Consider the following 22,370-nt stretch of genomic DNA (forward strand, 5'->3'; position numbering starts at 1 on the left):
TCGGGTATGGGCATCTCACACCCATTTGCCACATCTCTTGAACTATTTGACCTGCTAATTCAATACTAAAGTGCCAATGCTTTGTACAAATAAGAAGGCCATGCCTGCACAGCCTACCCTTCCAATTCTGATGAGCCCTCCTTATGGTAACAAACAGGGGACACTAATTCGAACCATATGTTACTCAAATACAGCACAGGTCCCATAAATGCACAGAATGCCTATCAAAGTCAACTCCTACCTCTGCATATGTAGCTCACACTAATTATACATATTGTCCCCTCCCTGCACAACATTTCCTTGCTACTCCACTGCTCCATCCTTTGGCACACAAAGCTTACAACACTTTGCTACTTATCAGGAACGTTTATTACATTAACATTACTGTTTTTTTCCTGCTATTTTACAACTATAACAAGCCTCATGCTAATTGTTATTTAGAATAGCAGATGCTTTCATCTACTTTCTTACAACAGTTGACTCCCACTTTTACCTGGCATTATGAGACTCAAGTATTCGGACTAACAACGTAAAATACTGTCACTCTTTACTTTTGGGGGGTGGAGGATGCTCATAGTGACTATTTTATAGGGAAACTGAGTTATCAATTTCACTTTCACATTAATCATTTCTCGCGCATGCCCAAGCGCACACACTTTGCCGCTTACTATACTCCCTCACAACTTTCCTTTGTCAGAATGATGTGTTCATAATAATACATTACCAAAAAAAATACCAATTACTTTAACTGGCTCACTAACTTTCATGCTTCCATTATTTTTCACCCTACTTCTTAGCATTTTCTATCAACACTCATTTCATACAAAACATAGAAATGTTTATCTCACTACATTCATTTTTTCTCTAATTCACAAACTGTACTCAGTATGCAGGGCAACAAGCATACACTCTACACATCACACACTTTCACACTACAAAGTTGCTCATAAAACTAAAAGAAGGCACACACACACACACACAATCTATTATCATGCCCTCTGTCACACTCTCACACAAAAGTATACTAACTTTACAAACTACTATTGCATTTCCTGTTTTTGTTTAGGATTTGACGTGTCATTTCATGTAAATAATATTCTGACAATTCATATTACTCTTATTTCAGATTCATCCATTGAGGTACAATCACCCACAAATCAAGGTAAATAATATTCTTGGTTGGAAACAACTATAAATAGTTATTACATAAGTAATTTGACTTACTTCTGTGAATAGACTTTAGAGGGATAAAGTAAAGGGAGTACAAAAAACCATGCATAGATGTTTAAAAGCCAGTTACCATCAAGGCAATACAAGATTTAATAGTACATCTAAAGGGAAGCAATGCTTACCAAATAGTACTTTTGCTATTTTGCACAATGTATGCAAACCAGTTAATACATGGAACTCCAACGATCTACATTATATCATGGACCTTGGAGATGCTTTGTATCTACAAATGCATTCTTTTAACAATGAAACACTTATGCATCCTGATGATTTGCCAAAATATATAGAGCACAATAATAGGTTTTATTCACTTACTCTACGCAACCCTTTCTATGGTAATGTCCTTAAACGTTTTGATGAAAACTATCCAGATATTAACAGTGCATTGCATTTAGGGATTTCGAAGTACTGTGGGGTACTACTTTGTATGAGTGTATATGTCATTTCTATTTTTAAAAATAGCCAAACATACTATGTATTTGATTCACATAGCAGGGACAATGAAGGCATGCCACATTCAAATGGAACCTGTGTAACTCTAGAATTTCCAACTTTTGAAGCACTTATGGAATATGTAATTAATCTAGCCAAAAAATTTAGAAATTCTCCGCAGGATTGCATACCATTTGAATTAACACCAATAGATGTAAAAGAAATTTTGAAGCAAACATTCCAAAGAGCACTTCGAGTGCACAAGAAAAATAGTCTTTTAACTCCAGTTACTAACATCTTTGGACATACTACTCAAGTTATTGACAATTCTATTTTTGAAGGGAGTTTGCTTTCTTCCGAGCCTTTAGGTACTGTAAGTAATTGCAGTATTAGAAATACGAGTAAGAAAAATCATTTGGCAGGAACAAGTATTTCTATTATGGGGACAAACAAACAGTCTCTAATAAAAAAAGGAAACTTGACACTTTCTGAACATAGTGCAAAAAATAGTGAAAATACTACTGTTGCACTAGGAACAATTGACAATGTTGGGAATAAAGTACTTCAACCAAACAGACCAACTGGAAGTTTACCTCTGGGACGAAAAAGAAAAGCAAATAAAGCGAGTTTACTTTCTATGGACGCTTTAGCAACTCAAAGTAAGGTGAATAATAGCAATACTAGTAAGGAAACTCAATTGCTACAAACAAGTACTTCTATTCTGGAGACAAATAAACACTGTCAAATCAACTTTGATTACTTTAGCCTTTCAGAACATAGTCTGAAAAAAAGGAAAAATAGAAGTGATGCACAAGGACCCATTGACAATCTTGGAAATAAAGGTGTTGAAAAAAACACAACAAATGTAATGTTAACGGTGGGAGAAAAACGCAAAGGTAATAAACAAATCCATTTAATTATTAATAAATTCCATCGTGAAATATTGCATGGACCAGAGTATGTTTGTACGATTTGCAACCAGTTGTGGCATAAACAAACAATTAAAAATACTCGCACTGTTTGTGAAACAGAAATGTTTAAAAGGTGTAACATTAGTAGCAAGAAAACAAATTTAATTTGTATGACTTGCTATGCTTACATCAGAAAAGATAAAATACCACCATGTTCAGTCCTAAATGGCATGTCATTTCCAAATGTACCAATTGAATTAGAATTATACGATTTAGAAGAAAGATTAGTTTCTCCGAGGATACCTTTTTTACAAATTCGTAGTTTACCACGCGGATTTCAAAAATCATTATCAGGTGCTGTTGTTAATGTACCTGCAGATGTAATGACAACAGTTACAATTTTACCAAGGCAAATGAATGATGCCATGACCATCCCAGTAAAATTAAAAAGGAAACTAATGTATAGATCGCACACGCATTATGAAAATATTCGCCCAAACACAGTTAAAAAGGCAGCAACATGGCTAGCAACCAATAGTGTCATGTTTAATGAATATGGTGTGACAATTAACCCCGAATGGCAGTATATACCTCCAGAAATCAACAATGTAAATGATAATTCCGACACAAGCTATTCTTCAGATACATCTGAGAACATGGAAGCTGGAAATTTAGATACTATGTTAACAAATGAAACAATTACCTCAAATAGGGTAAATGTTTTAAGTTTAGCTCCAGCTGAATATAATACACCAAGAGGTTTATATGAGGATAAAGATTCAGAATTTTTGGCTTTCCCTACAATTTATTGTGGAGAACGAAGGCCAAACAATAAGGAAAGACATATACCGGTACATTATAGTACTATTTGCCAATGGGAATTAAGAAGTCATGATAGAAGAGTAGCTAAAAGTATGACTAATGTTTTCTTTAAACTTAAAAAATTACATATTAAGCAAATTCAAGGGAAAATTAATATTTCCATACGGAAAAAATATACAGATGGTAAGAATATTACTGCTAAAGATATAAAATATAATATTGAAAATTTGTTCCAGTTTAATGAAGGTTATAAAGTTTTGAAAACTATACGCAGTTCACCTCCTTATTGGGAAAGTTGTAAAAGAGATCTTTTTGCTATGATAAGACAACTTGGAATACCAACTTTTTTCTTGACTTTATCTGCTGCTGAAACAAAATGGCACCATTTAATAAATATATTATTGAGAGTTAAAAACTTAAATGAATGCACAGAAGAGGAATTCAATAACATGTCTTGGGAAACTAAATGTCGATTAATACAAGAAGATCCTATTACATGTGCTAGACAGTTTGACTATCAAGTGAGGAAATTGTTTAATTGTGTTTTGATGAACGGGACAAATCCAATTGGGGAAATAGTTGACTACTTTTACAGAGTAGAATTCCAACAGAGAGGTTCTCCACATATACATGCATTACTATGGGTAAAAAATGCACCCCTCTATGGTGTGTCGCCATTAGAAGATGTCAATGAGTTTATTGAGCAATATATTCAATGTAATAAGTCACATGACACTGTTTTACAGCCTTTAATAAATTTACAAAGGCATGGGCACGCTAAAAATTGCCGCCGCAAAGAAAAAAGAACATGTAAATATCAATACCCAAAATATCCTATGTCAAAAACTCTCATATTAGAGCCATTGACACTTGAAGGCACAGATAGGCAATGGAAAGATAATCTAAAACGTATCCATGAAGCTATGAATGATGCTACTTTTAGCACACTTTCTTTTGATGATTTCTTAGGTGTTATTAAGATGGATAATAAAGAATATATCACTTCGATACAAACTAGTTTAGAAAAGCCAACAATTTTTTTAAAAAGAACACCAGATGAATGCTTCATTAATAACTACAATAGTACGATTTTAAAAGCTTGGCGAGCAAACATAGACTTGCAGTTTGTACTAGATGCTTATGCTTGTGCAGTCTATATTATTTCATATATTAGCAAATCGCAAAGAGGAATTAGCAAACTTATTGCACAAGCGGCTAAAGAAGTGAAAAACAATAGTAATGTCAAAGAACAACTTAAACACATAGGGAACACATTCCTCAATTGCACAGAAATTAGTGCTCAAGAAGCAGCATATCTCATTCTTCAGATACCATTACGGAAAAGTTCACGGGCATTTGTATTTATTAATACTAGCCCACCAGAAAAAAGAACTTATTTAATGCGCGATATGGAAACTATTAATTCATTGCCAGAAAATTCGACTGACATTCAATGTGAAAATATTATTGCTAAGTACTGCAAGAGACCCAAAACATTAGAAATGTGTACTTTAGCTGATTATGCCTCAAATTTTAATTACTCCAGCAAAAAAAAATATACCAGAGAAATTAATGACTCCGAAGATTTACTTGCTGAAAGAAACTTTTACAGCTCAGATGAGGAAGAAATTGAAATAGAATGTACAGAGGAGGATGTAGGTATGCAGAATATAAATAGCAAGTATGCTTTAAGTAAGCGCAAACGGCGAAAAATGATACGCTTTCGCAGATTTAACAAAGACAAAGAGCCAGAAGAATATTATAGAGAACTATTAATGTTGCACTATCCATGGAGAGAAGAACATAAAATTATAGCTAACAAGGATACTTACTTTGAAAGGTATCTAATAGTAAAAAAGGTAGTTGATTCACAAGTTAAAATATATAACCATAATCACGGTGAAGTTACAAATATTACGAATGAAGAGTCGAATGAAAATATTCTATCCCCTCCTCTATCACCACAATTAATACCAACAGAAAATGTAGGTGATGAAGGGAATAATAAAGAAAATCAACATCTATATGATTTGTCATTAGATTTAGGAATTAGAACAATAACTGAAGAAACAAGCTTAACTAACTCCATTCTACCTGATGATAAATACAAACAGATAATGCACAACTTAACTGCTCAACAACTCAATTTTGTTTACCATCACTTGAATTTGTTAAAAACGAAAAGTACTCCATGCTATACTTTCTGCACTGGAGGGGCTGGTGTTGGTAAAAGCTTTCTAATAACTGCACTACATCAAACATTACTACGCTACTATAATACAAAGGCAGGGGAAAATCCAGATAATATACATGTCTTACTTACTGCTCCAACAGGCAAAGCAGCACATAATATTCAAGGCCAAACATTGCATAGTACTTTCAAAATTCCTGTCTCACAAAGTTTTAATTATAAACCACTAAGTCATGAAAATAGAACTTCACTTCAAATGCAAATGATGCATGTTAAAGTTCTGATTATAGATGAAATTTCGATGGTGGGTCAAAAAATGTTTAATTTTATACATAACAGACTACAAGAAATAAAGTCGTCAAATGAACCATTTGGAGGAGTTTCTATTATAGCTATTGGTGACTTCTACCAATTGAAACCTGTTTGTGACAGATACATTTTTCAGGATTCTAATAATTTGTATGGCCCTTTAAGTATTAATTTATGGAAAGAACATTTTAAACTCTTTGAATTAACGAAGATTATGCGTCAAAAAGAAGATCTACAATTTGCAGAACTACTAAACAGATTAAGAGAAGGGAAGCATACTAAAGAAGATATTCTAATAATTAAGCAAAGAGAAATGCCACCTGATGAGAGTCTCTTAGAAACAATCCCATACATTATGTCTACAAATGTTGAAGGTAATGAAATGAACAGAATTGTTTTGGATAAACATAGCAAGGATTATCCAGTGTATATAATAGTAGCTAACGATACTGTGAGTTCTGATGTTTCAGAAAATGTCAAAAAAACTATAATAAAGCAATTGCCTAAGGATCCAACAAAAACTATGGGACTTGCACATACATTACACATTGCTTTACAGCTCCGTTATGATTTAACTTGCAATGTGGATGTAAATGATGGTTTAACAAATGGCGCAACTGGTATAGTCCAATTTGTTGACATTATTAACAATACTCCATTTCTAGTCTGGGTATCATTTGACAATATTAGTGTTGGGCAAAAAGCAAGGCAAGAATATAAGCATTTATATCATTCACAAATAGAAAAGTCATGGACACCAATACATGCTATAGCTAGACATTTTCAATACACTAAGAAATTTATTACTGTTATACGCAAACAATTTCCTTTACGACAAGCATCCGCACGTACTATACATCGCACACAAGGGGACACTATTGAGCCACTTTATATACACTTTAATAATAGCAAAATTCATCACTTACATTATGTTGCTATAAGCAGAGCTAAATGTATACAGAACATATACGTGAAGAATTTTGATGATACTAAAATTATAGTACACCCAAAAGTTAATGAGGAAATGGAAAGATTAAGGACCGAAATGCAACTTGAAATCACAATACCACAATTAGATACATACAAAACACATTTCAATATTATAACACACAATATACGATCACTTCAGAAGCATTTCACATCAATGATAGCTGATAGTAACATAATGCAAGCAGACATTATTTGCTTAACTGAGATCAACACAACAAGGAACTCAACTGCAAATGATTTTTATGTAGAACAATATGATCACATGATATTTGATAAATTTCATACATACAACACTAACCATGGGATGATACTCTACTACAAGAAAGAGCTTAGGATATTACCTATTTATGAAACACACCAAGGGATAGACATTTTACATTTTACATTACAGATTCAGGACACAGATTACCTTATTATTATAGTCTACAAACCACCACAGAAACTTATTACAGATCTTTTAGAAATTATTACCAGTATCACTAATTTTTATCCAGCACACAAATTCATCATTATGGGAGATTTCAATGTGGATGTCTCTCAAAGCAATTCACAAACTAACAAACTCATTGGGTTCTTTGAGAGTAAGTTGCAATGTACACAACTTATAGATACTTACACAACAGACTACCAATCTATCTTAGATCATATATATACCAATTACATACTTCAAAGTTATGGTATATTAGAATGCTATTACAGTGATCATAAAGCACTATGGATTTGTATTTAACATTTGTTGTAACTTATATTTCTATTTCAGATGTTGACTATTGAAGAAATCGCTAACATTACCACAAATGACAACAAGCCATATGAAAAACCCATAAGAGTTAATGTGATCAAGTGCTCAAGCAAAACTAATTACAAAAACGCAAAACAAGAAAATAAAGTACTTTTTCATTTGGCTCTGGCAGACAAAACTGGAACAATCAAAGCTACGTGCTACCAGGAAACTTTATATCAGCAGACACAAAAAACTTGTGGACTACTTATACGCAATTTTATAATTAAAAACAACACAATTCTGATTACTAAGCAAACAAAAGTAACAAAATTTCCAGCAATGACTATAACTCAAGAACTAATTCAAGAAGCGGAAAACATTTTGCAGCCTCCTGCACCATCTGCTTCGCCAATAAAAGAAATAAAGCGGGCATCTTTGAGAAGTCTTATGACAGTGTGTGGGACCATTTCAGAAGTAAGTTGTGGTGATTTCTACTGTTGGTCTCGCTGCTTGAGCTGTCCGTTTGTGTGTGTCGTGTTGTCTATGCCATTGACAATATTTATTTTCCCTTTATCAGTGTGTGTGTCTTTGTGTGTATGTGTACTATTTGATGCTTACATGTTCTTTCATTTAGAGTGGCTGCAGTTCTGTGTGTGGTCTCTGTAACACATTACATATGGTGGTATGTTTCTGAGGGGTCATATCGATCATAAATGATCTGTACAGCAGCCAAATAAGAAGAATTAACAATGTGTAAATAGGTGAGCTAAAGATACACTGCATTTCTAAAAGTAAAGTTGATAGGTGTTTTAAGAAGAGCGCCAAACTGAGACATCAGAGTTAAAGATTTTTTAACATACTTGGGAACAACACCGTACATTGGAAAAGAGCAATAGCCCTTAATAATTATGTCTTCAATGCTTGGAAAATTATTATGTTTCACTTCTGTGCTTTTACATTTTGAACACTATTATTTCTTTTTAGGAAGAGGAAAGTAAACTTGTACTCATTAATGGACAACATACGGCAATAAAATCAATTACATTAAAAGATGCCACTGATGACATAAAAGTCACATTATGGAGAGAGGCTACTGATTTCTCAATAAACATTGGAGAATATGTCATGTTAACTCATGTCACAGTACATGAATTTAATGGACAGAAAATATTGAACACGACAAGGCACAGCAAATTAAAAGTAAGGAACACACGCTCTCTCACGCTCCCCTTACTCTATCACTTCAACACACAGACACACACTCACGCTCTCTCTACAACACTCTCTCCACTCTCTCTCTAAAACAGCCTCTCTCTAAAAAGAGCCTATCTCTACAACACCCTCTCTCTACAACACCGTCTCTCTACAACACCCTCTCTCTACAACACCCTCTCTCTACAACACCCTCTCTCTACAACACGCTCTCTCTACAACACGCTCTCTCTACAACACGCTCTCTCATCAACACCCTCTCTCATCAACACGCTCTCTCTACAACACGCTCTCTCTACAACACGCTCTCTCTACAACACCCTCTCTCTACAACACCCTCTCTCTACAACACCCTCTCTCTACAACACGCTCTCTCTACAACACGCTCTCTCTACAACACGCTCTCTCATCAACACTCTCTCTCTACAACACCCTCTCTACAACACGCTCTCTCTACAACACGCTCTCTCTACAACACGCTCTCTCTACAACACGCTCTCTCATCAACACGCTCTTTCATCAACACGCTCTCTATACAACACACTCTCTATACAACACGCTCTCTCTACAACAATTTCTCTCTACAACACCCTCTCTCTACAACACCCTCTCTCTACAACACGCTCTCTCTACAACACCCTCTCTCATCAACACCCTCTCTCATCAACACCCTCTCTCATCAACACCCTCTCTCATCAACACCCTCTCTCTACAACACCCTCTCTCTACAACACGCTCTCTCTACAACACGCTCTCTCTACAACACGCTCTCTCTACAACACGCTCTCTCTACAACACGCTCTCTCTACAACACGCTCTCTCTACAACACGCTCTCTCTACAACACGCTCTCTCTACAACACGCTCGCTCTACAACACGCTCTCTCTACAACTGCCTCGCTCTACAACTGCCTCGCTATACAACTGCCTCGCTCTACAACTGCCTCTCTCTACAACTGCCTCTCTCTACAACTGCCTCTCTCTACAACTGCCTCTCTCTACAACTGCCTCTCTCTACAGCATCCTCTCTGTACAGCAGACTCCCTGTACAGCAGCCTCTCTGTACAGCAGACTCCCTGTACAGCAGCCTCTCTGTACAGCAGCCTCTCTGTACAGAAGCCTCTCTCTACAGCAGCCTCTCTCTACAGCTGCCTCTCTCTACAGCAGCCTCTCTCTACAGCAGCCTCTCTCTACATCTGCCTCTCTCTACATCTGCCTCTCTCTAAAACTGCCTCTCTGCAGCAGCCTCTCTCTCCAACTGCCTCTCTCTACAACTGCCTCTCTCTACAATGCCTCCCTCTACAACTGCCTCTCTCTACAACTGCCTCTGTACAACTGCCTCTGTACAACACTCTCTCTGAGACACACTGTAACCTTTTTGGGGAAAAAAATATAACTATGTTTTTATTTACTACAACAGGTAACAACACCACCACAAGATAATATTGACGTCGAAATATATGGCGTGGAAAGCACAAACGGAGATTGGAGCACCTTAACAACAAAAATAACCAACACAGATATTTTTCAATCGATGGATGTACAAAATCAAACACTTATACAATGGTTTATGTTGGACGAAGAGGTGGATGACATTGGTGAAGCACTACTTCATTATTTGCCTCAAACATGTGAGGTTATATTTTGCAATGGCAAAATTACTAAAATTCTTAAAGAAAAGTCGGAGGAAGATTTAAGTGATTAAGTTAAAACCCTCACAATTACAATTTTTTGACAATGTAAAATAAATAATTATTGATTTGTGTTTAGTGAAAATAAAGATAATATTTTGAACAGATACTGTAGCATGGTCTTTTTCGTTCTGGGTGGGTAAATTTTTTTCAAACAATGTTCAATGTGCCAATACTACATACAGAACAATAGCTGTTGCTGATACATTTTTAAAAAGACAATAACTATACAAGACTAATGCTGTGTGGTTGCTCAATAGTACTGTGGGGGGCCAGAGTGATAATGTGCTGTTGCTGCGTGTTGCATTGCTGGTGCTCAGTGATGCTGTTGTCAGAAGTGCTACTGTTGTAGGCCTGATTCATGCTGTGGTGGTAATAAGTTAACACCAACACAGCACCACTCATCAACAACGCAGCACCACTCATCATCACAAATGCTTTAATCAGCACCACACTAACATCACTCACCAACACACCAGCATCACTCTCCACCACCACAACAGCATCATTCACCATCAACAAACTATCACTCTACAACGACACAGCACCACTCATAACAACAACACCATTATTCAGCAGACAAACGTCACACAAACAGAACATGTACGCTTTCACCAAGAACACACACCAACAGCTATCAATGCACGCTTTCAATAGCCATACACCCACACTGCACACTCAACACCTCACCCTCACTCATCCTCACTCACCCTCACTACCTCACCCTCAACACCTCACCCTCACTCACCGTCAACACACTATCACACTACAGCCACACAAAAACACTTACCACCACAGCAACACTTCACTCACCCTCAACACCTCACCCTTAACACCTCACTCACCCTCACTCTCACTCATCCTCAATCACCCTCAACACCTCACCATCACTCACCCTCAACGCCTCACCCACACTCACCCTCAGCCCCTCACCCTCAGCCTCAACCCCTCACCCTCACTCACCCTCAACACCTCACCCTCACTCACCCTCAACACCTCACCATCACTCACCCTCAACGCCTCACCCACACTCACCCTCAGCCCCTCACCCTCAGCCTCAACCCCTCACCCTCACTCACCCTCAACACCTCACCCTCACTCACCCTCAACACCTCACCCTCAACACATCACTCACCCTCACTCTCACTCATCCTCAATCAACCTCAACACCTCACCCTCAACACCTCACTCACCCTCAGCCCCTCACCTTCACTCACTTTCAATTCCTCAACATCACTCACCCTCAACACCTCACCCTCACTCATCCTCACTCACTCTCACTCACCCTCAACACCTAAACTTAAACACCTCACCCTCACTCTCACTCATCCTCAATCACCCTCAACACCTCACCATCACTCACCCTCAACGCCTCACCCACACTCACCCTCAGCCCCTCACCCTCAGCCTCAACCCCTCACCCTCACTCACCCTCAACACCTCACCCTCAATCACCCTCAACACCTCACCATCACTCACCCTCAACGCCTCACCCACACTCACCCTCAGCCCCTCACCCTCAGCCTCAACCCCTCACCCTCACTCACCCTCAACACCTCACCCTCACTCACCCTCAACACCTCACCTTCACTCACCTTCAATTCCTCAACATCACTCACCCTCAACACCTCACCCTCACTCACCCTCACTCACCCTCACTCACCCTCAACACCTAAACTTCAACACCTCACCCTCACTCTGCCTCATACTCACTCACCCTCAACACACTATCACACTACAACAACACACAAACACTTAACACCACAGCAACACTTCACTCACCCTCAACACCTCACCCTTAACACCTCACTCACCCTCACTCTCACTCATCCTCAATCACCCTCAACACCTCACCCTCACTCAGCCTCAACGCCTCACCCACACTCACCCTCAGCCCCTCACCCTCAGCCTCAACACCTCACCCTCACTCACCCTCACTCAACCTCATGACCTCTACCACACACTCACATGCCCACACGCTCACACACCCCCACCCTCACACACATCCACACTCACACACTCTCACACATCCTCGCACACCCACTCATGTTCTCAATAAGACTCATAGCCTCACCCTCGCCAACAATCACTCACCCTCACCCTCACACCGTCACCCTCACACCATCAGCCACTCACCCTCAACACCTCACCCTCACTCACCATCAACACACTATCACACTACAACGACACACAAACACTTACCACCACAGCACCACTCATCACCACTACAGCATAACTCAGCAGACAAAGGTCATACAATAAAAACATGAACGCTTTTAACAGTCACACACACAACAACAGCTATCAATAGGCACTTTCACCAGGCATACACACATAACAGTCATCAGTACTGCAGTAGTATGTATCAATGAGACTGTTGGTGTCCGAAATACAGATGTGGTAGTGCAGGGTGATGCTGTGTTGTTGCTCAATGTTACTGTGGGGGTGCAGAAAGATAAAGTGGTATTGCTGCGTGTTGCATTCGTGGACATCAGTGATGGCGTTGTTGGGAGAAGTGCAACTGTTGCGGTGCTGAGTTATGCTGTGCTGGTAATTATTAAACACCAACACTGCACCACTCATCACTAGCACAGAACAACACATCACAACAACAGCATTACTAAGCACCACACTAACATCACTCAGCAACACACCAACATCACTCTGCACCACCACAACAGCATCATTCAACAACAACACACTATTACACTACAACTACACACAACCTGTTACCACAACAGCAACAATCATCACCACTACAGCATTACTCACCAGACAAACGTCATACAATAAAAAAAAGGACGCTTTTAAGAAGCACACACACACACAGCTATCAATGGACTCTTTCACCAGGCCTACATACACAACGGTCATCAGTACTGCTGTAGTATGTATGAATGAGACTGTTCGTGAGATAAATAGGGCTGTGGTGGTGCAGAGTGATGCTGTATTGTTGCTCAATGGTACTGTGGGGGTGCTGAATGATAAAGTGGTATTGCTGCGTGTTGCATTCGTGGACATCAGTGATGCCATTGTTGGGAGAATTGCAACTGTTGTGGTGCTGAGTTATGCTGTGCTGGTAATTATTAAACACCAACACAGCATCACTCATCACTAGCACAGAACAACACATCACAACAACACCATTACTAAGCACCACACTAACATCACTCAGCAACACACCAACATCACTCTACACCACCGAAACAGCATCATTCAACAAGAACACACTATCACACTACAACTACACACAAACATTTACCACCACAGCACCACTCATTACCACTACAGCATTACTCAGCAGGCAAATGTCATACAATCAAAAAATGTGCGCTTTTAACAGGCACACACACCAATAGATAGCAATGGGCACTTTCACCAGGCGTACACACACATCAGTCATCAGTGCATGCATTCACCATGCATACACGCACACAAACAGGCATCAGTCCACGCTTTCAACAGTCACACACACCACCAGCCGGAAGTCCACGCTTTAGGCCAACTTTCTTTACGTTGCACACACAATTACAGCAAAACAAGCATGCTTTGCTGCTGTACAGTACTGCAGTACTATATCTAAATGACACTGGGGGTGTGCTAAATACGGCTCTAGTGGGCAAGAGTGATGATCTGATATTGCTCAATCGTACTGTGGGGGTGCCGAATGTTAATAATGTGCGATTGCTGCGTGCTGCAGTAATGGACTTCAGGGATGCCGTGGAAAAGAAAATTACTAAACACAAGCCAAGTGCGACCGAAAAACACGTACGGCAAAACGGAACTCAATCCATGGCAACAAATAAACCGAAATAGCAGCCATTGATAAAATCCAAAACACACTCTACTGAAAGGAGACAGACAGAAGGTAAATGCGAGCAAAACAAGACCTAAAACAATAATAACATTACCTTCACAATAAGCAAATTCATAAACAAAAGGATAAGAAATCACAAATACACTCTTTAAGAATATGAAAATAAAATTGTCATTACCTGTCGATCGTAGCAGCTAATTCACTGAAATTTAGAAAATAGAAAAAACAAAAGCACAAAGAGAACAGAAACAGTGCATACATAATAATTTTAACTACAACAATCAACAAACAAAAAAAAATGCATAGCAGCAAAACAAGTCACATACGGGTCCAAAAAAAACAAGCAAAAGCCAAGTCTGAGAAAAAATAAACAGCAGAGTGCGACCTCACTACCTCACCCTCACTCACCCTCAACACCTCACCCTCATTCATCCTCAGATCCTCACCCTCAACAACTCACCCTCACTAACTTCACCCTCAACACCTCAACAACAATTACACACCCTCACTCAACCTCACCATCACTCACCCTCACTCAACATCAAGGCCTCAACCTCAGTCAGACACACTCACCCTCAACATCTCACCCGCAATCACCCTCAACCTCAATCACCCTCAACACATCACGCTCACTCGCCCACAACACCTCACCCTCACTCACCCACAACACCTTACCCTCACCCTCACTCACCCTCAACACTTCACACTCACCTACACTCACTATCACCCTCAACTTCACTCACGCTCACTCTCACTGAACACCTCGCCCACATTCACCCTCACCCACCCACACTCACCTTCATGACCACAAAAACACACCCTCACATGCTCCCACACTCACACACCCCCACCCTCACACACACCCGCCCTCACAAACAATAACACATCCTCACACACCCACACACATTCTCAATAAGTCTCACACACTCACACTCGCCCACCATCATTCACCTTCACCCTCACACCATCATCCCTTAACACTAACTCACCCTCAACATGACTCACCCTCAAAAACTCATTCACCCCTCACCCTCACTCACACTCAACACCTTACCTTCACTCACCCTCAACACCTTACCCTCACTCATCCACAACACCTTACCCTACCCCTCACTCACACTCAACACATCACCCTCATCTACACTCAACATCACCCTCACTCACCCTCAACACCTCATCCTTAACACCTCACTCACCCTCACTCATCCTCACTCACCCTCAACACCTCACACTCACTCACCCTTAACACCTCACCCTCAGTCACTCTCAACACATCCCCCACTCACCCTCAACACCTCACCCTCAATGACCCTCCCTCACTCACCCTCACAATCACTCATCCTCACTCACCCTCAACACCTCACCCTCACCCTCAATCACCTTCAACACCTCACCCTCACCTTCACTCAACATCACACTCACTCACCCTCAAAGACTCACCCTCAGTTACCCACACTGACCATCAAAAACGCTACAGCACTCTGCCTCTCCATCATTCACCCACTATCCATCATTCACCCACTATCCATCACTCACAAAGTCTGCATCATTCACCCACTCTTTATCATTCACCAACTCCCCATCATTCATCCACTCTCCATCATTCACCCACTCTCCATCATTCACCCACTCTCCATCATTCACCCACTCTCCATCATTCATCCAATCTGCTTCATTCACCCACTCTGCATCATTCACCCAATCTCCATCATTCACACAATATGCATCATTCACCCACTCTGCAATTTTAGGAATGTTAGGCCTTTCTCATACACATAAAAAAATTTCACAACGGAAAACAAGGGGGGCGACGGAGTACTGCATCAGATACGTTAGACACAAAAAATAATTCAAAAAATTGACCTAAAAGGATGCAAGGATGGTAATCAGGCTTCGGACCAAAAAAAAAATCTAATTCGTACAATATTACAACAATATTACACAAAGGAAACAAATACAAATATGTGCCAGAAAGCGAGGACGAGGATGTACAAAGACAAAAGTGAAACAGCCTACTTTTTCGTGGGGCAATAAACAAGCACTATTCATCCGGAGAATGGGACGGATTAAAGACAATAGTCAACTCTTACACTACAAAACCGTACGCATACAACTATAGCAATTCTTCACACAGAATTGCATCTAATATTAAACTCTTTTTCAAAAATACAACTATTCTGAAACAGTCAACTTTTTCTGAGGGCAATAAACAAGAACGATTCATCCGGAAAATGGGACGGATTAAAAACAATAGTCGACACTTACACAAAAAGCCATACGCATACCACAATAGCAGTTATTCACACTTAATTTTTTATAATATAAGAAACATCTTACGAAAATACAACTATACTTTCACAAAAAGCAAACAAAAAATACATTACATCACTGTACATGTAATTCATACATTGCTACGAATACTAAAGTCAGCAAAGACACAAATTTTCATTTCATACATCAAGTACGTCAATAACATATTATCCGACTACTTCAGCATCACACTAAAACATAATGCAGACACAACTTACATCAATATATTACAACAAATGTAGCACTTCAAATTTCCAAAAAATTCTTTTGTACGTCGAATTACCAAAACAACAAAACAAAACATTACATTACAGTTTAACAAAACATATACATTACATATCGCCAATAAAAAAATATACTTTACGTTACATTACAAACAATTACAAATATTACGATCGCAATAAAAACATTTCGAAAGTCTTTAACTTAAACATAGTATATATACTACATTACATTACATTAAAACACACTTAAGATTACATTCTTACCTGTCAAACGACGCAGCAACACCACAGGAACAAGAACACGCCTTCCGCCCACCAACATTCTCGAGTTCTGGGGAATTCCACCGTTGACGTATGCAAATCGGAACGCTACGTCAAAAACGTCGCGCTCCGATTGGCTAAAAAAAAACGTAAACAAAAAACACACACAACTCAAAAAAAAACTAGAGCGCTAAACATAGCCGACGTCGACGTGACGCAAAACGTCGGCCATTTTGGAAAAAAAAACAAAAAAGGGACTCCACAAACACGTTACAAACAGAACACACAGTTATTACAAAACATACACACTTACATAAAATACAAATTTACACATAAGACAGAACGAATATAAAGGGAACATCTGATACCTTTTGTTAAAAAAAAAACATTACTTAATTAATATTAAAATACACACGCTCATAACATCACCCTCACACACCAAAACTATCACACTCCTTCACACACGCTCAATAACGCTAACACAGCATCTCTCTCATAGACCATCACACAACTTCAACCTCACACACACTTACTCATCCTCACACTCACAAACTCACACCCCCTCACCCTCACACACCATCACCCTCACACCACCACTCAATCCAAATGACTCAAAATCACCCTCACACACCCTCACCCTCACACACCGTCAAACACCTTCAGACACACTATGAATAACAACACCTCACACACCCTCAATCACCCTCACACACACACACCCCCTCATCCTCAAACAACTTACCCTCACACAAACACGCTCCCCTAACACTCACCACAACACTCTCACACTCACGACACTTCACACACTCTCAGACGCAAACAACATCACTCATCCTCACACCCTCACACCCCCTAACACTCCCCCCCTCACCCCCTCAACATCACCCCTCACACACTCACACTCACTCCCTCAACACCCCAACCACACCCACCCTCACTCACCCTCACTCACCCTCAACACCTCACTCACCCTCAACACCTCTCCCTCAACACCTCACCCACCCTCACCCTCACTCACCCTGACAATCACTCACCCTCAACTCCTCACTCACCCTCAACACCTCACTCACCCTCAACCCCTAACTCACCATCACTCTCACTCATCCTCACTCACCCTCAACACCTCACCCTCACTGACACTCACTCACCCTCACTCATCCTCACTCTCACTCACCCTCAACGCCTCACACTCAACGCCTCACCCTCAACTCCTCACTCACCCTCACTCACACTCATCCTCACTCACCCTCAACACCACACACTCACTCACCCTCACTCACCCTCAACTCATTCACCCTCAACACCTCACCCTCAACTCCTCACTATCAAAACCTCACCCTCACTCACACTCAAATCCTCATCCTCACTCACTCACCCTCAACACCTCACCCTCACTCACTCACCCTCACTCACCCTCAACTACTCACCCTCAACACCTCACCCTCAACACCTCACACAAAAAAACTCACCCTCAACACCTCACCCTCAACACCTCACCATCAACACCTCACTCACCCTCACTCACCCTCACTCACACTCACTCTCACTCACTCTCACCCTCACTCACCCTCACTCACCCTCACCCTCACACACCCTCACCCACCCTCACTCACCCTCAACTCCTCACTCACCCTCACTCATCCTCACTCACCCTCAACGCCTCACCCTCACCCACCCTCAACACCTCACCCAAACTCACATTCACCCTCACTCACCCTCACGTTCACTCACTCTCACTCACCCTCAACACCTCAATCACCCTCAACACCTCACTCACCCTCAACACCTCACTCACCCTCAACACCTCACTCACCCTCAACTCCACAGTCACCCTCACTCACCCTCACACGCACTCACCCTCAATTCCTGAACCCTCACACTCACACACTCACACCCCCTCACGCTCACACCCCATCAGCCTCACACCCCCTCACTCACACTCACTCACACTCAATGACAATAACTCACACTCAGACTCACACACCCTCACGCTCACACACCCTCACCCTCACACCCCATCACCCTCACACCCCCTCACTCACACTTACTCACACTCAATGACAATACCTCACACTCACCCTCACTCACCCTCAACGCCTCCACCTCAACTCCTCACCCGCACTCACCCTCACTCACCCTCAACACCTCAATAACCCTCAACACCTTACCCTCAACACCTCACCATCACTCACCCTCAACACCTCACTCACCCTCAACTCCTCACTCACCCTCAACACCTCACTCACCCTCACTCTCACTCATCCTTACTCACCCTCAACACCTCACCCTCATCTACGCAACGCCACTCATCTACTAAAAGACACTCAACTACGCAACGCCACTCAACTACGCAATGCCACTCAACTACGCAACGCCACTCAACCACGCAACGACACTCAACTACGCAACGACACTCAACTACGCAACGACACTCACACATGCAACGCCACTCACACATGCAACACCACTCACACATGCAACGCCACTAAACAACGCAACACCACTCAACTACGCAACGCCACTCAACTACGCACACATGCAACGCCACTGCCACATGCAACGCCACTCACACATGCAACGCCACTCACACTGCCAACAACACTCACACAGCCAACGCCACTCACACAGGCAACACCACTCACACAGGCAACACAAATCACACAGCCAACGCGTCACACACAGGCAACACCTCTCACACAAGCAACGCCACTCACACACGCAACACCACTCACACACGCAACGCCACTCACACACGCAACGCCACTCACACACGCAACGCCACTCACACACGCAACGCCACTCACACACACAACGCCACTCACACACGAACAACACTCACGTTGCCAATAGATCGCGCAGTACGACAGGTGGAACTATTACAATGACAAATAACAATGCCTTTCACTGTTGTTATCATTTATAATACATAAAGGGCTTTGTCATTTACACAACCAATAGCTCAAACTTTCCTACTGCGAGACCTATTGGCAACGCCAGTGCTTGTTTTTTTTGCAGAGTTTTATATAGCGCGAACTTGGCTCAAACTTATCGGGTATCAGAGTGCTTCACATAGCATCAGTTACGTTACATGAGGACACACATTCATTTTGTTAGGCATGGGGAGAAGTGATTTGCCCTAGAATCACAGGAGGTTTAGCGACATTACCAGACTTGAACCGGGTTCCCAGGTCCGAGGTCGAGCGCAGTAGCCTCGTCACATATTGGTCTGTTTTAGTGTACTGCACTTAGAGCTGTGCATGCTTTTGATATGGAGGGAAATGAGTTTGTGAAAATAAAAATGTTCCCAGTCTTTCTACACCCCACCCACTGAGACTCCTCTCCACCACGGACCACTCCTGCCTCGGCTCGGACAGACTCACCTGACTCTGAGGCCTGACCTGCAGCTTCATTGGAGGGCGCGAGTGGGCAGCAGAAGAGGGCACGGCTAGCCAGGCAGGGGCTAGTAATAATTAAATTATGGCGGGGGGCACCGCAAGTCTTTCTCAGTAGTCTGGCTGGGTCCTGGGATGCCTCACCTAACTCGTCACACGCACTTTTAATTGTGCTCCTGGCAACGTACACGACTGTATGGCATTGGTCACCAGCCCCACCCTATGCCCCACCCTTGAAGGCGCGCAGACAAGGAGACATCTTTGCGCCGCGCACCATAATTAATTCCAAATTCAAAAAATCTTTATTTCGGTTGCGTTGAACCATAAAAGATACATGTAAACACATACGATTCCAAATGCAAATACAAATACAAATAGTGCAGCTATACCATTACAACTAGTAAAACAATGAAAAGGAAAGAGGCATGAGTGAGTCCTATCGCCCTATGACTAAGAACATAATACGATTTTAAATATGTTAAAAATAGGCATCAACAATTAAGAATAAAAATAACTTCAAGATAAAAGTCCCTATTTCGGCGTACATTTGGTCGTGCTTCCATACTTAAAACATATAAAAACGATGAATTACTAATTAATAGATTGTGCACTAAGCGCCCCCTTATTCCCTTCAACATACACAAACTGAATTTATATAAAGATACTCTGGGATGCTCGATCATGTTCACTATAACTTCAATCCTACTTTGACCCTCAAGAAGCTTACAGCTAGTAAAAATGTACTTACGCTAAAAACAATTACTTATGCTGTGTCAGTCTTTAATATTCTTTCCGCCTCTTTACAATATCTTGTTCCTAGGTTAATATAAATGGTAAGTAAGTAAGTAAGTAATACATTTATTGTACAGTTAATTAAAACCTTTACAAAATGTGGCCATGTTTTATAAAACAATAAAACATCAGTTTAAAAAAAAAGATAATTCGCCACAGTTAAAAACACACTTAAATTTGAAGAAAAGAACCGTTCCTCCGGCCTTGGCGACCCATAGTCGAGTTACTGTCTTTTGTGTTTGCGGGAATTTAGCAGCAGTTCGCGAGGTAGAATTGCCCCCCCTGGTCAGGGTCTTGGCTGCCCAATTAGTGTCGGCGAGTGGGTACCAGTTTAAAGTGCATGGTGCTGCATCAACTTTTATTACTGGATACAAAAAATGGCCGAGGTTAGCCTGTTGATGCTTTTCCTTGAGGCTTGGCTGCGCAGAAGTACTTAGTGCTTGATGTACAAAGCGCTGTTAAGGCTATTACATGATGGGTTAGCAGGCCGGCTCCGTCCGGGTTCCAGTTCTACTTCTTTGATGATCTGGCAGTATCCATTGTAATCTGACATCTGCAGCAGTTGAAAATTTTACCAGGCAGCAGCTTAGTTGTATATCTTCACCAGAGAAACTTGCGAGCACCACCTGTCTGCACGACCGTATTTGTTTTTTGTTGAAAATTGGTCTAAGTAGTGACCGGCGCTCCTGCACCAGTTCCCGGCATATGGTTATGATATGGACTATGTCCTCCTCTCCATCCCCACAGAGACGGCAAATTGCCGGCTTCGGAGGGCATAACCATGGTGGCAGGTGATAAGTGGATGGCAGTAAGCCTAACCGAAATTTCAGAAACTTCTCTTTGGTGGTTCTGGAGAAGTTAGATAGAAGGTATGCTTGGGGGGTTGCTTTGCTGTAGGACTGTACAGTCAGCCAGCCGTGTGTGCGTTCTGTCAAGACCGCTTTGTCTTGTATAATAGATTCATTTTTGACAGTGTTGTTTGCGATTTTTTTGAAGCTTGCCAAGGACCCTGATGATTTCCAGAGTTGCTGTAACCCCAGCCGGTCCAGTGCACTGTCCAAGA

At 41.2% G+C, this 22,370-nt stretch overlaps 2 protein-coding genes across 2 annotated transcripts in view; both read left to right on the forward strand.

Annotated features, from left to right (window-relative positions):
- The window catches only part of LOC147724935 (uncharacterized), a 1,961,814-nt gene that overhangs the window by 1,861,215 nt on the left and 78,229 nt on the right, over nucleotides 1–22,370 (forward strand). The window lies entirely within an intron of this gene.
- Nucleotides 1,125–10,598, forward strand: LOC147724937 (uncharacterized). Its single transcript, XM_086966433.1, has 4 exons — nucleotides 1,125–1,162; nucleotides 7,646–8,083; nucleotides 8,594–8,809; nucleotides 10,241–10,598. Exons 2-4 carry the CDS (start codon nucleotides 7,646–7,648, stop codon nucleotides 10,523–10,525), a joined length of 939 nt encoding a protein of 312 aa, XP_086822559.1. The 5' UTR covers nucleotides 1,125–1,162; the 3' UTR covers nucleotides 10,526–10,598.

Source organism: Lissotriton vulgaris, chromosome 4_1 (genome assembly GCF_964263255.1).
Source record: "Lissotriton vulgaris chromosome 4_1, aLisVul1.2, whole genome shotgun sequence".
NCBI lineage: Eukaryota > Metazoa > Chordata > Amphibia > Caudata > Salamandridae > Lissotriton > Lissotriton vulgaris.

Excerpts from the sequence above, each read along its gene's own strand:
- LOC147724937 (XM_086966433.1), top strand. The coding sequence starts at position 7,646 with ATGTTGACTATTGAAGAAATCGCTAACATTACCACAAATGACAACAAG. Across the intron at positions 8,084-8,593 it reads TGTGTGGGACCATTTCAGAA|GAAGAGGAAAGTAAACTTGT; the intron begins GTAAGTTGTGGT and ends ATTTCTTTTTAG. Across the intron at positions 8,810-10,240 it reads CAAGGCACAGCAAATTAAAA|GTAACAACACCACCACAAGA; the intron begins GTAAGGAACACA and ends TTACTACAACAG.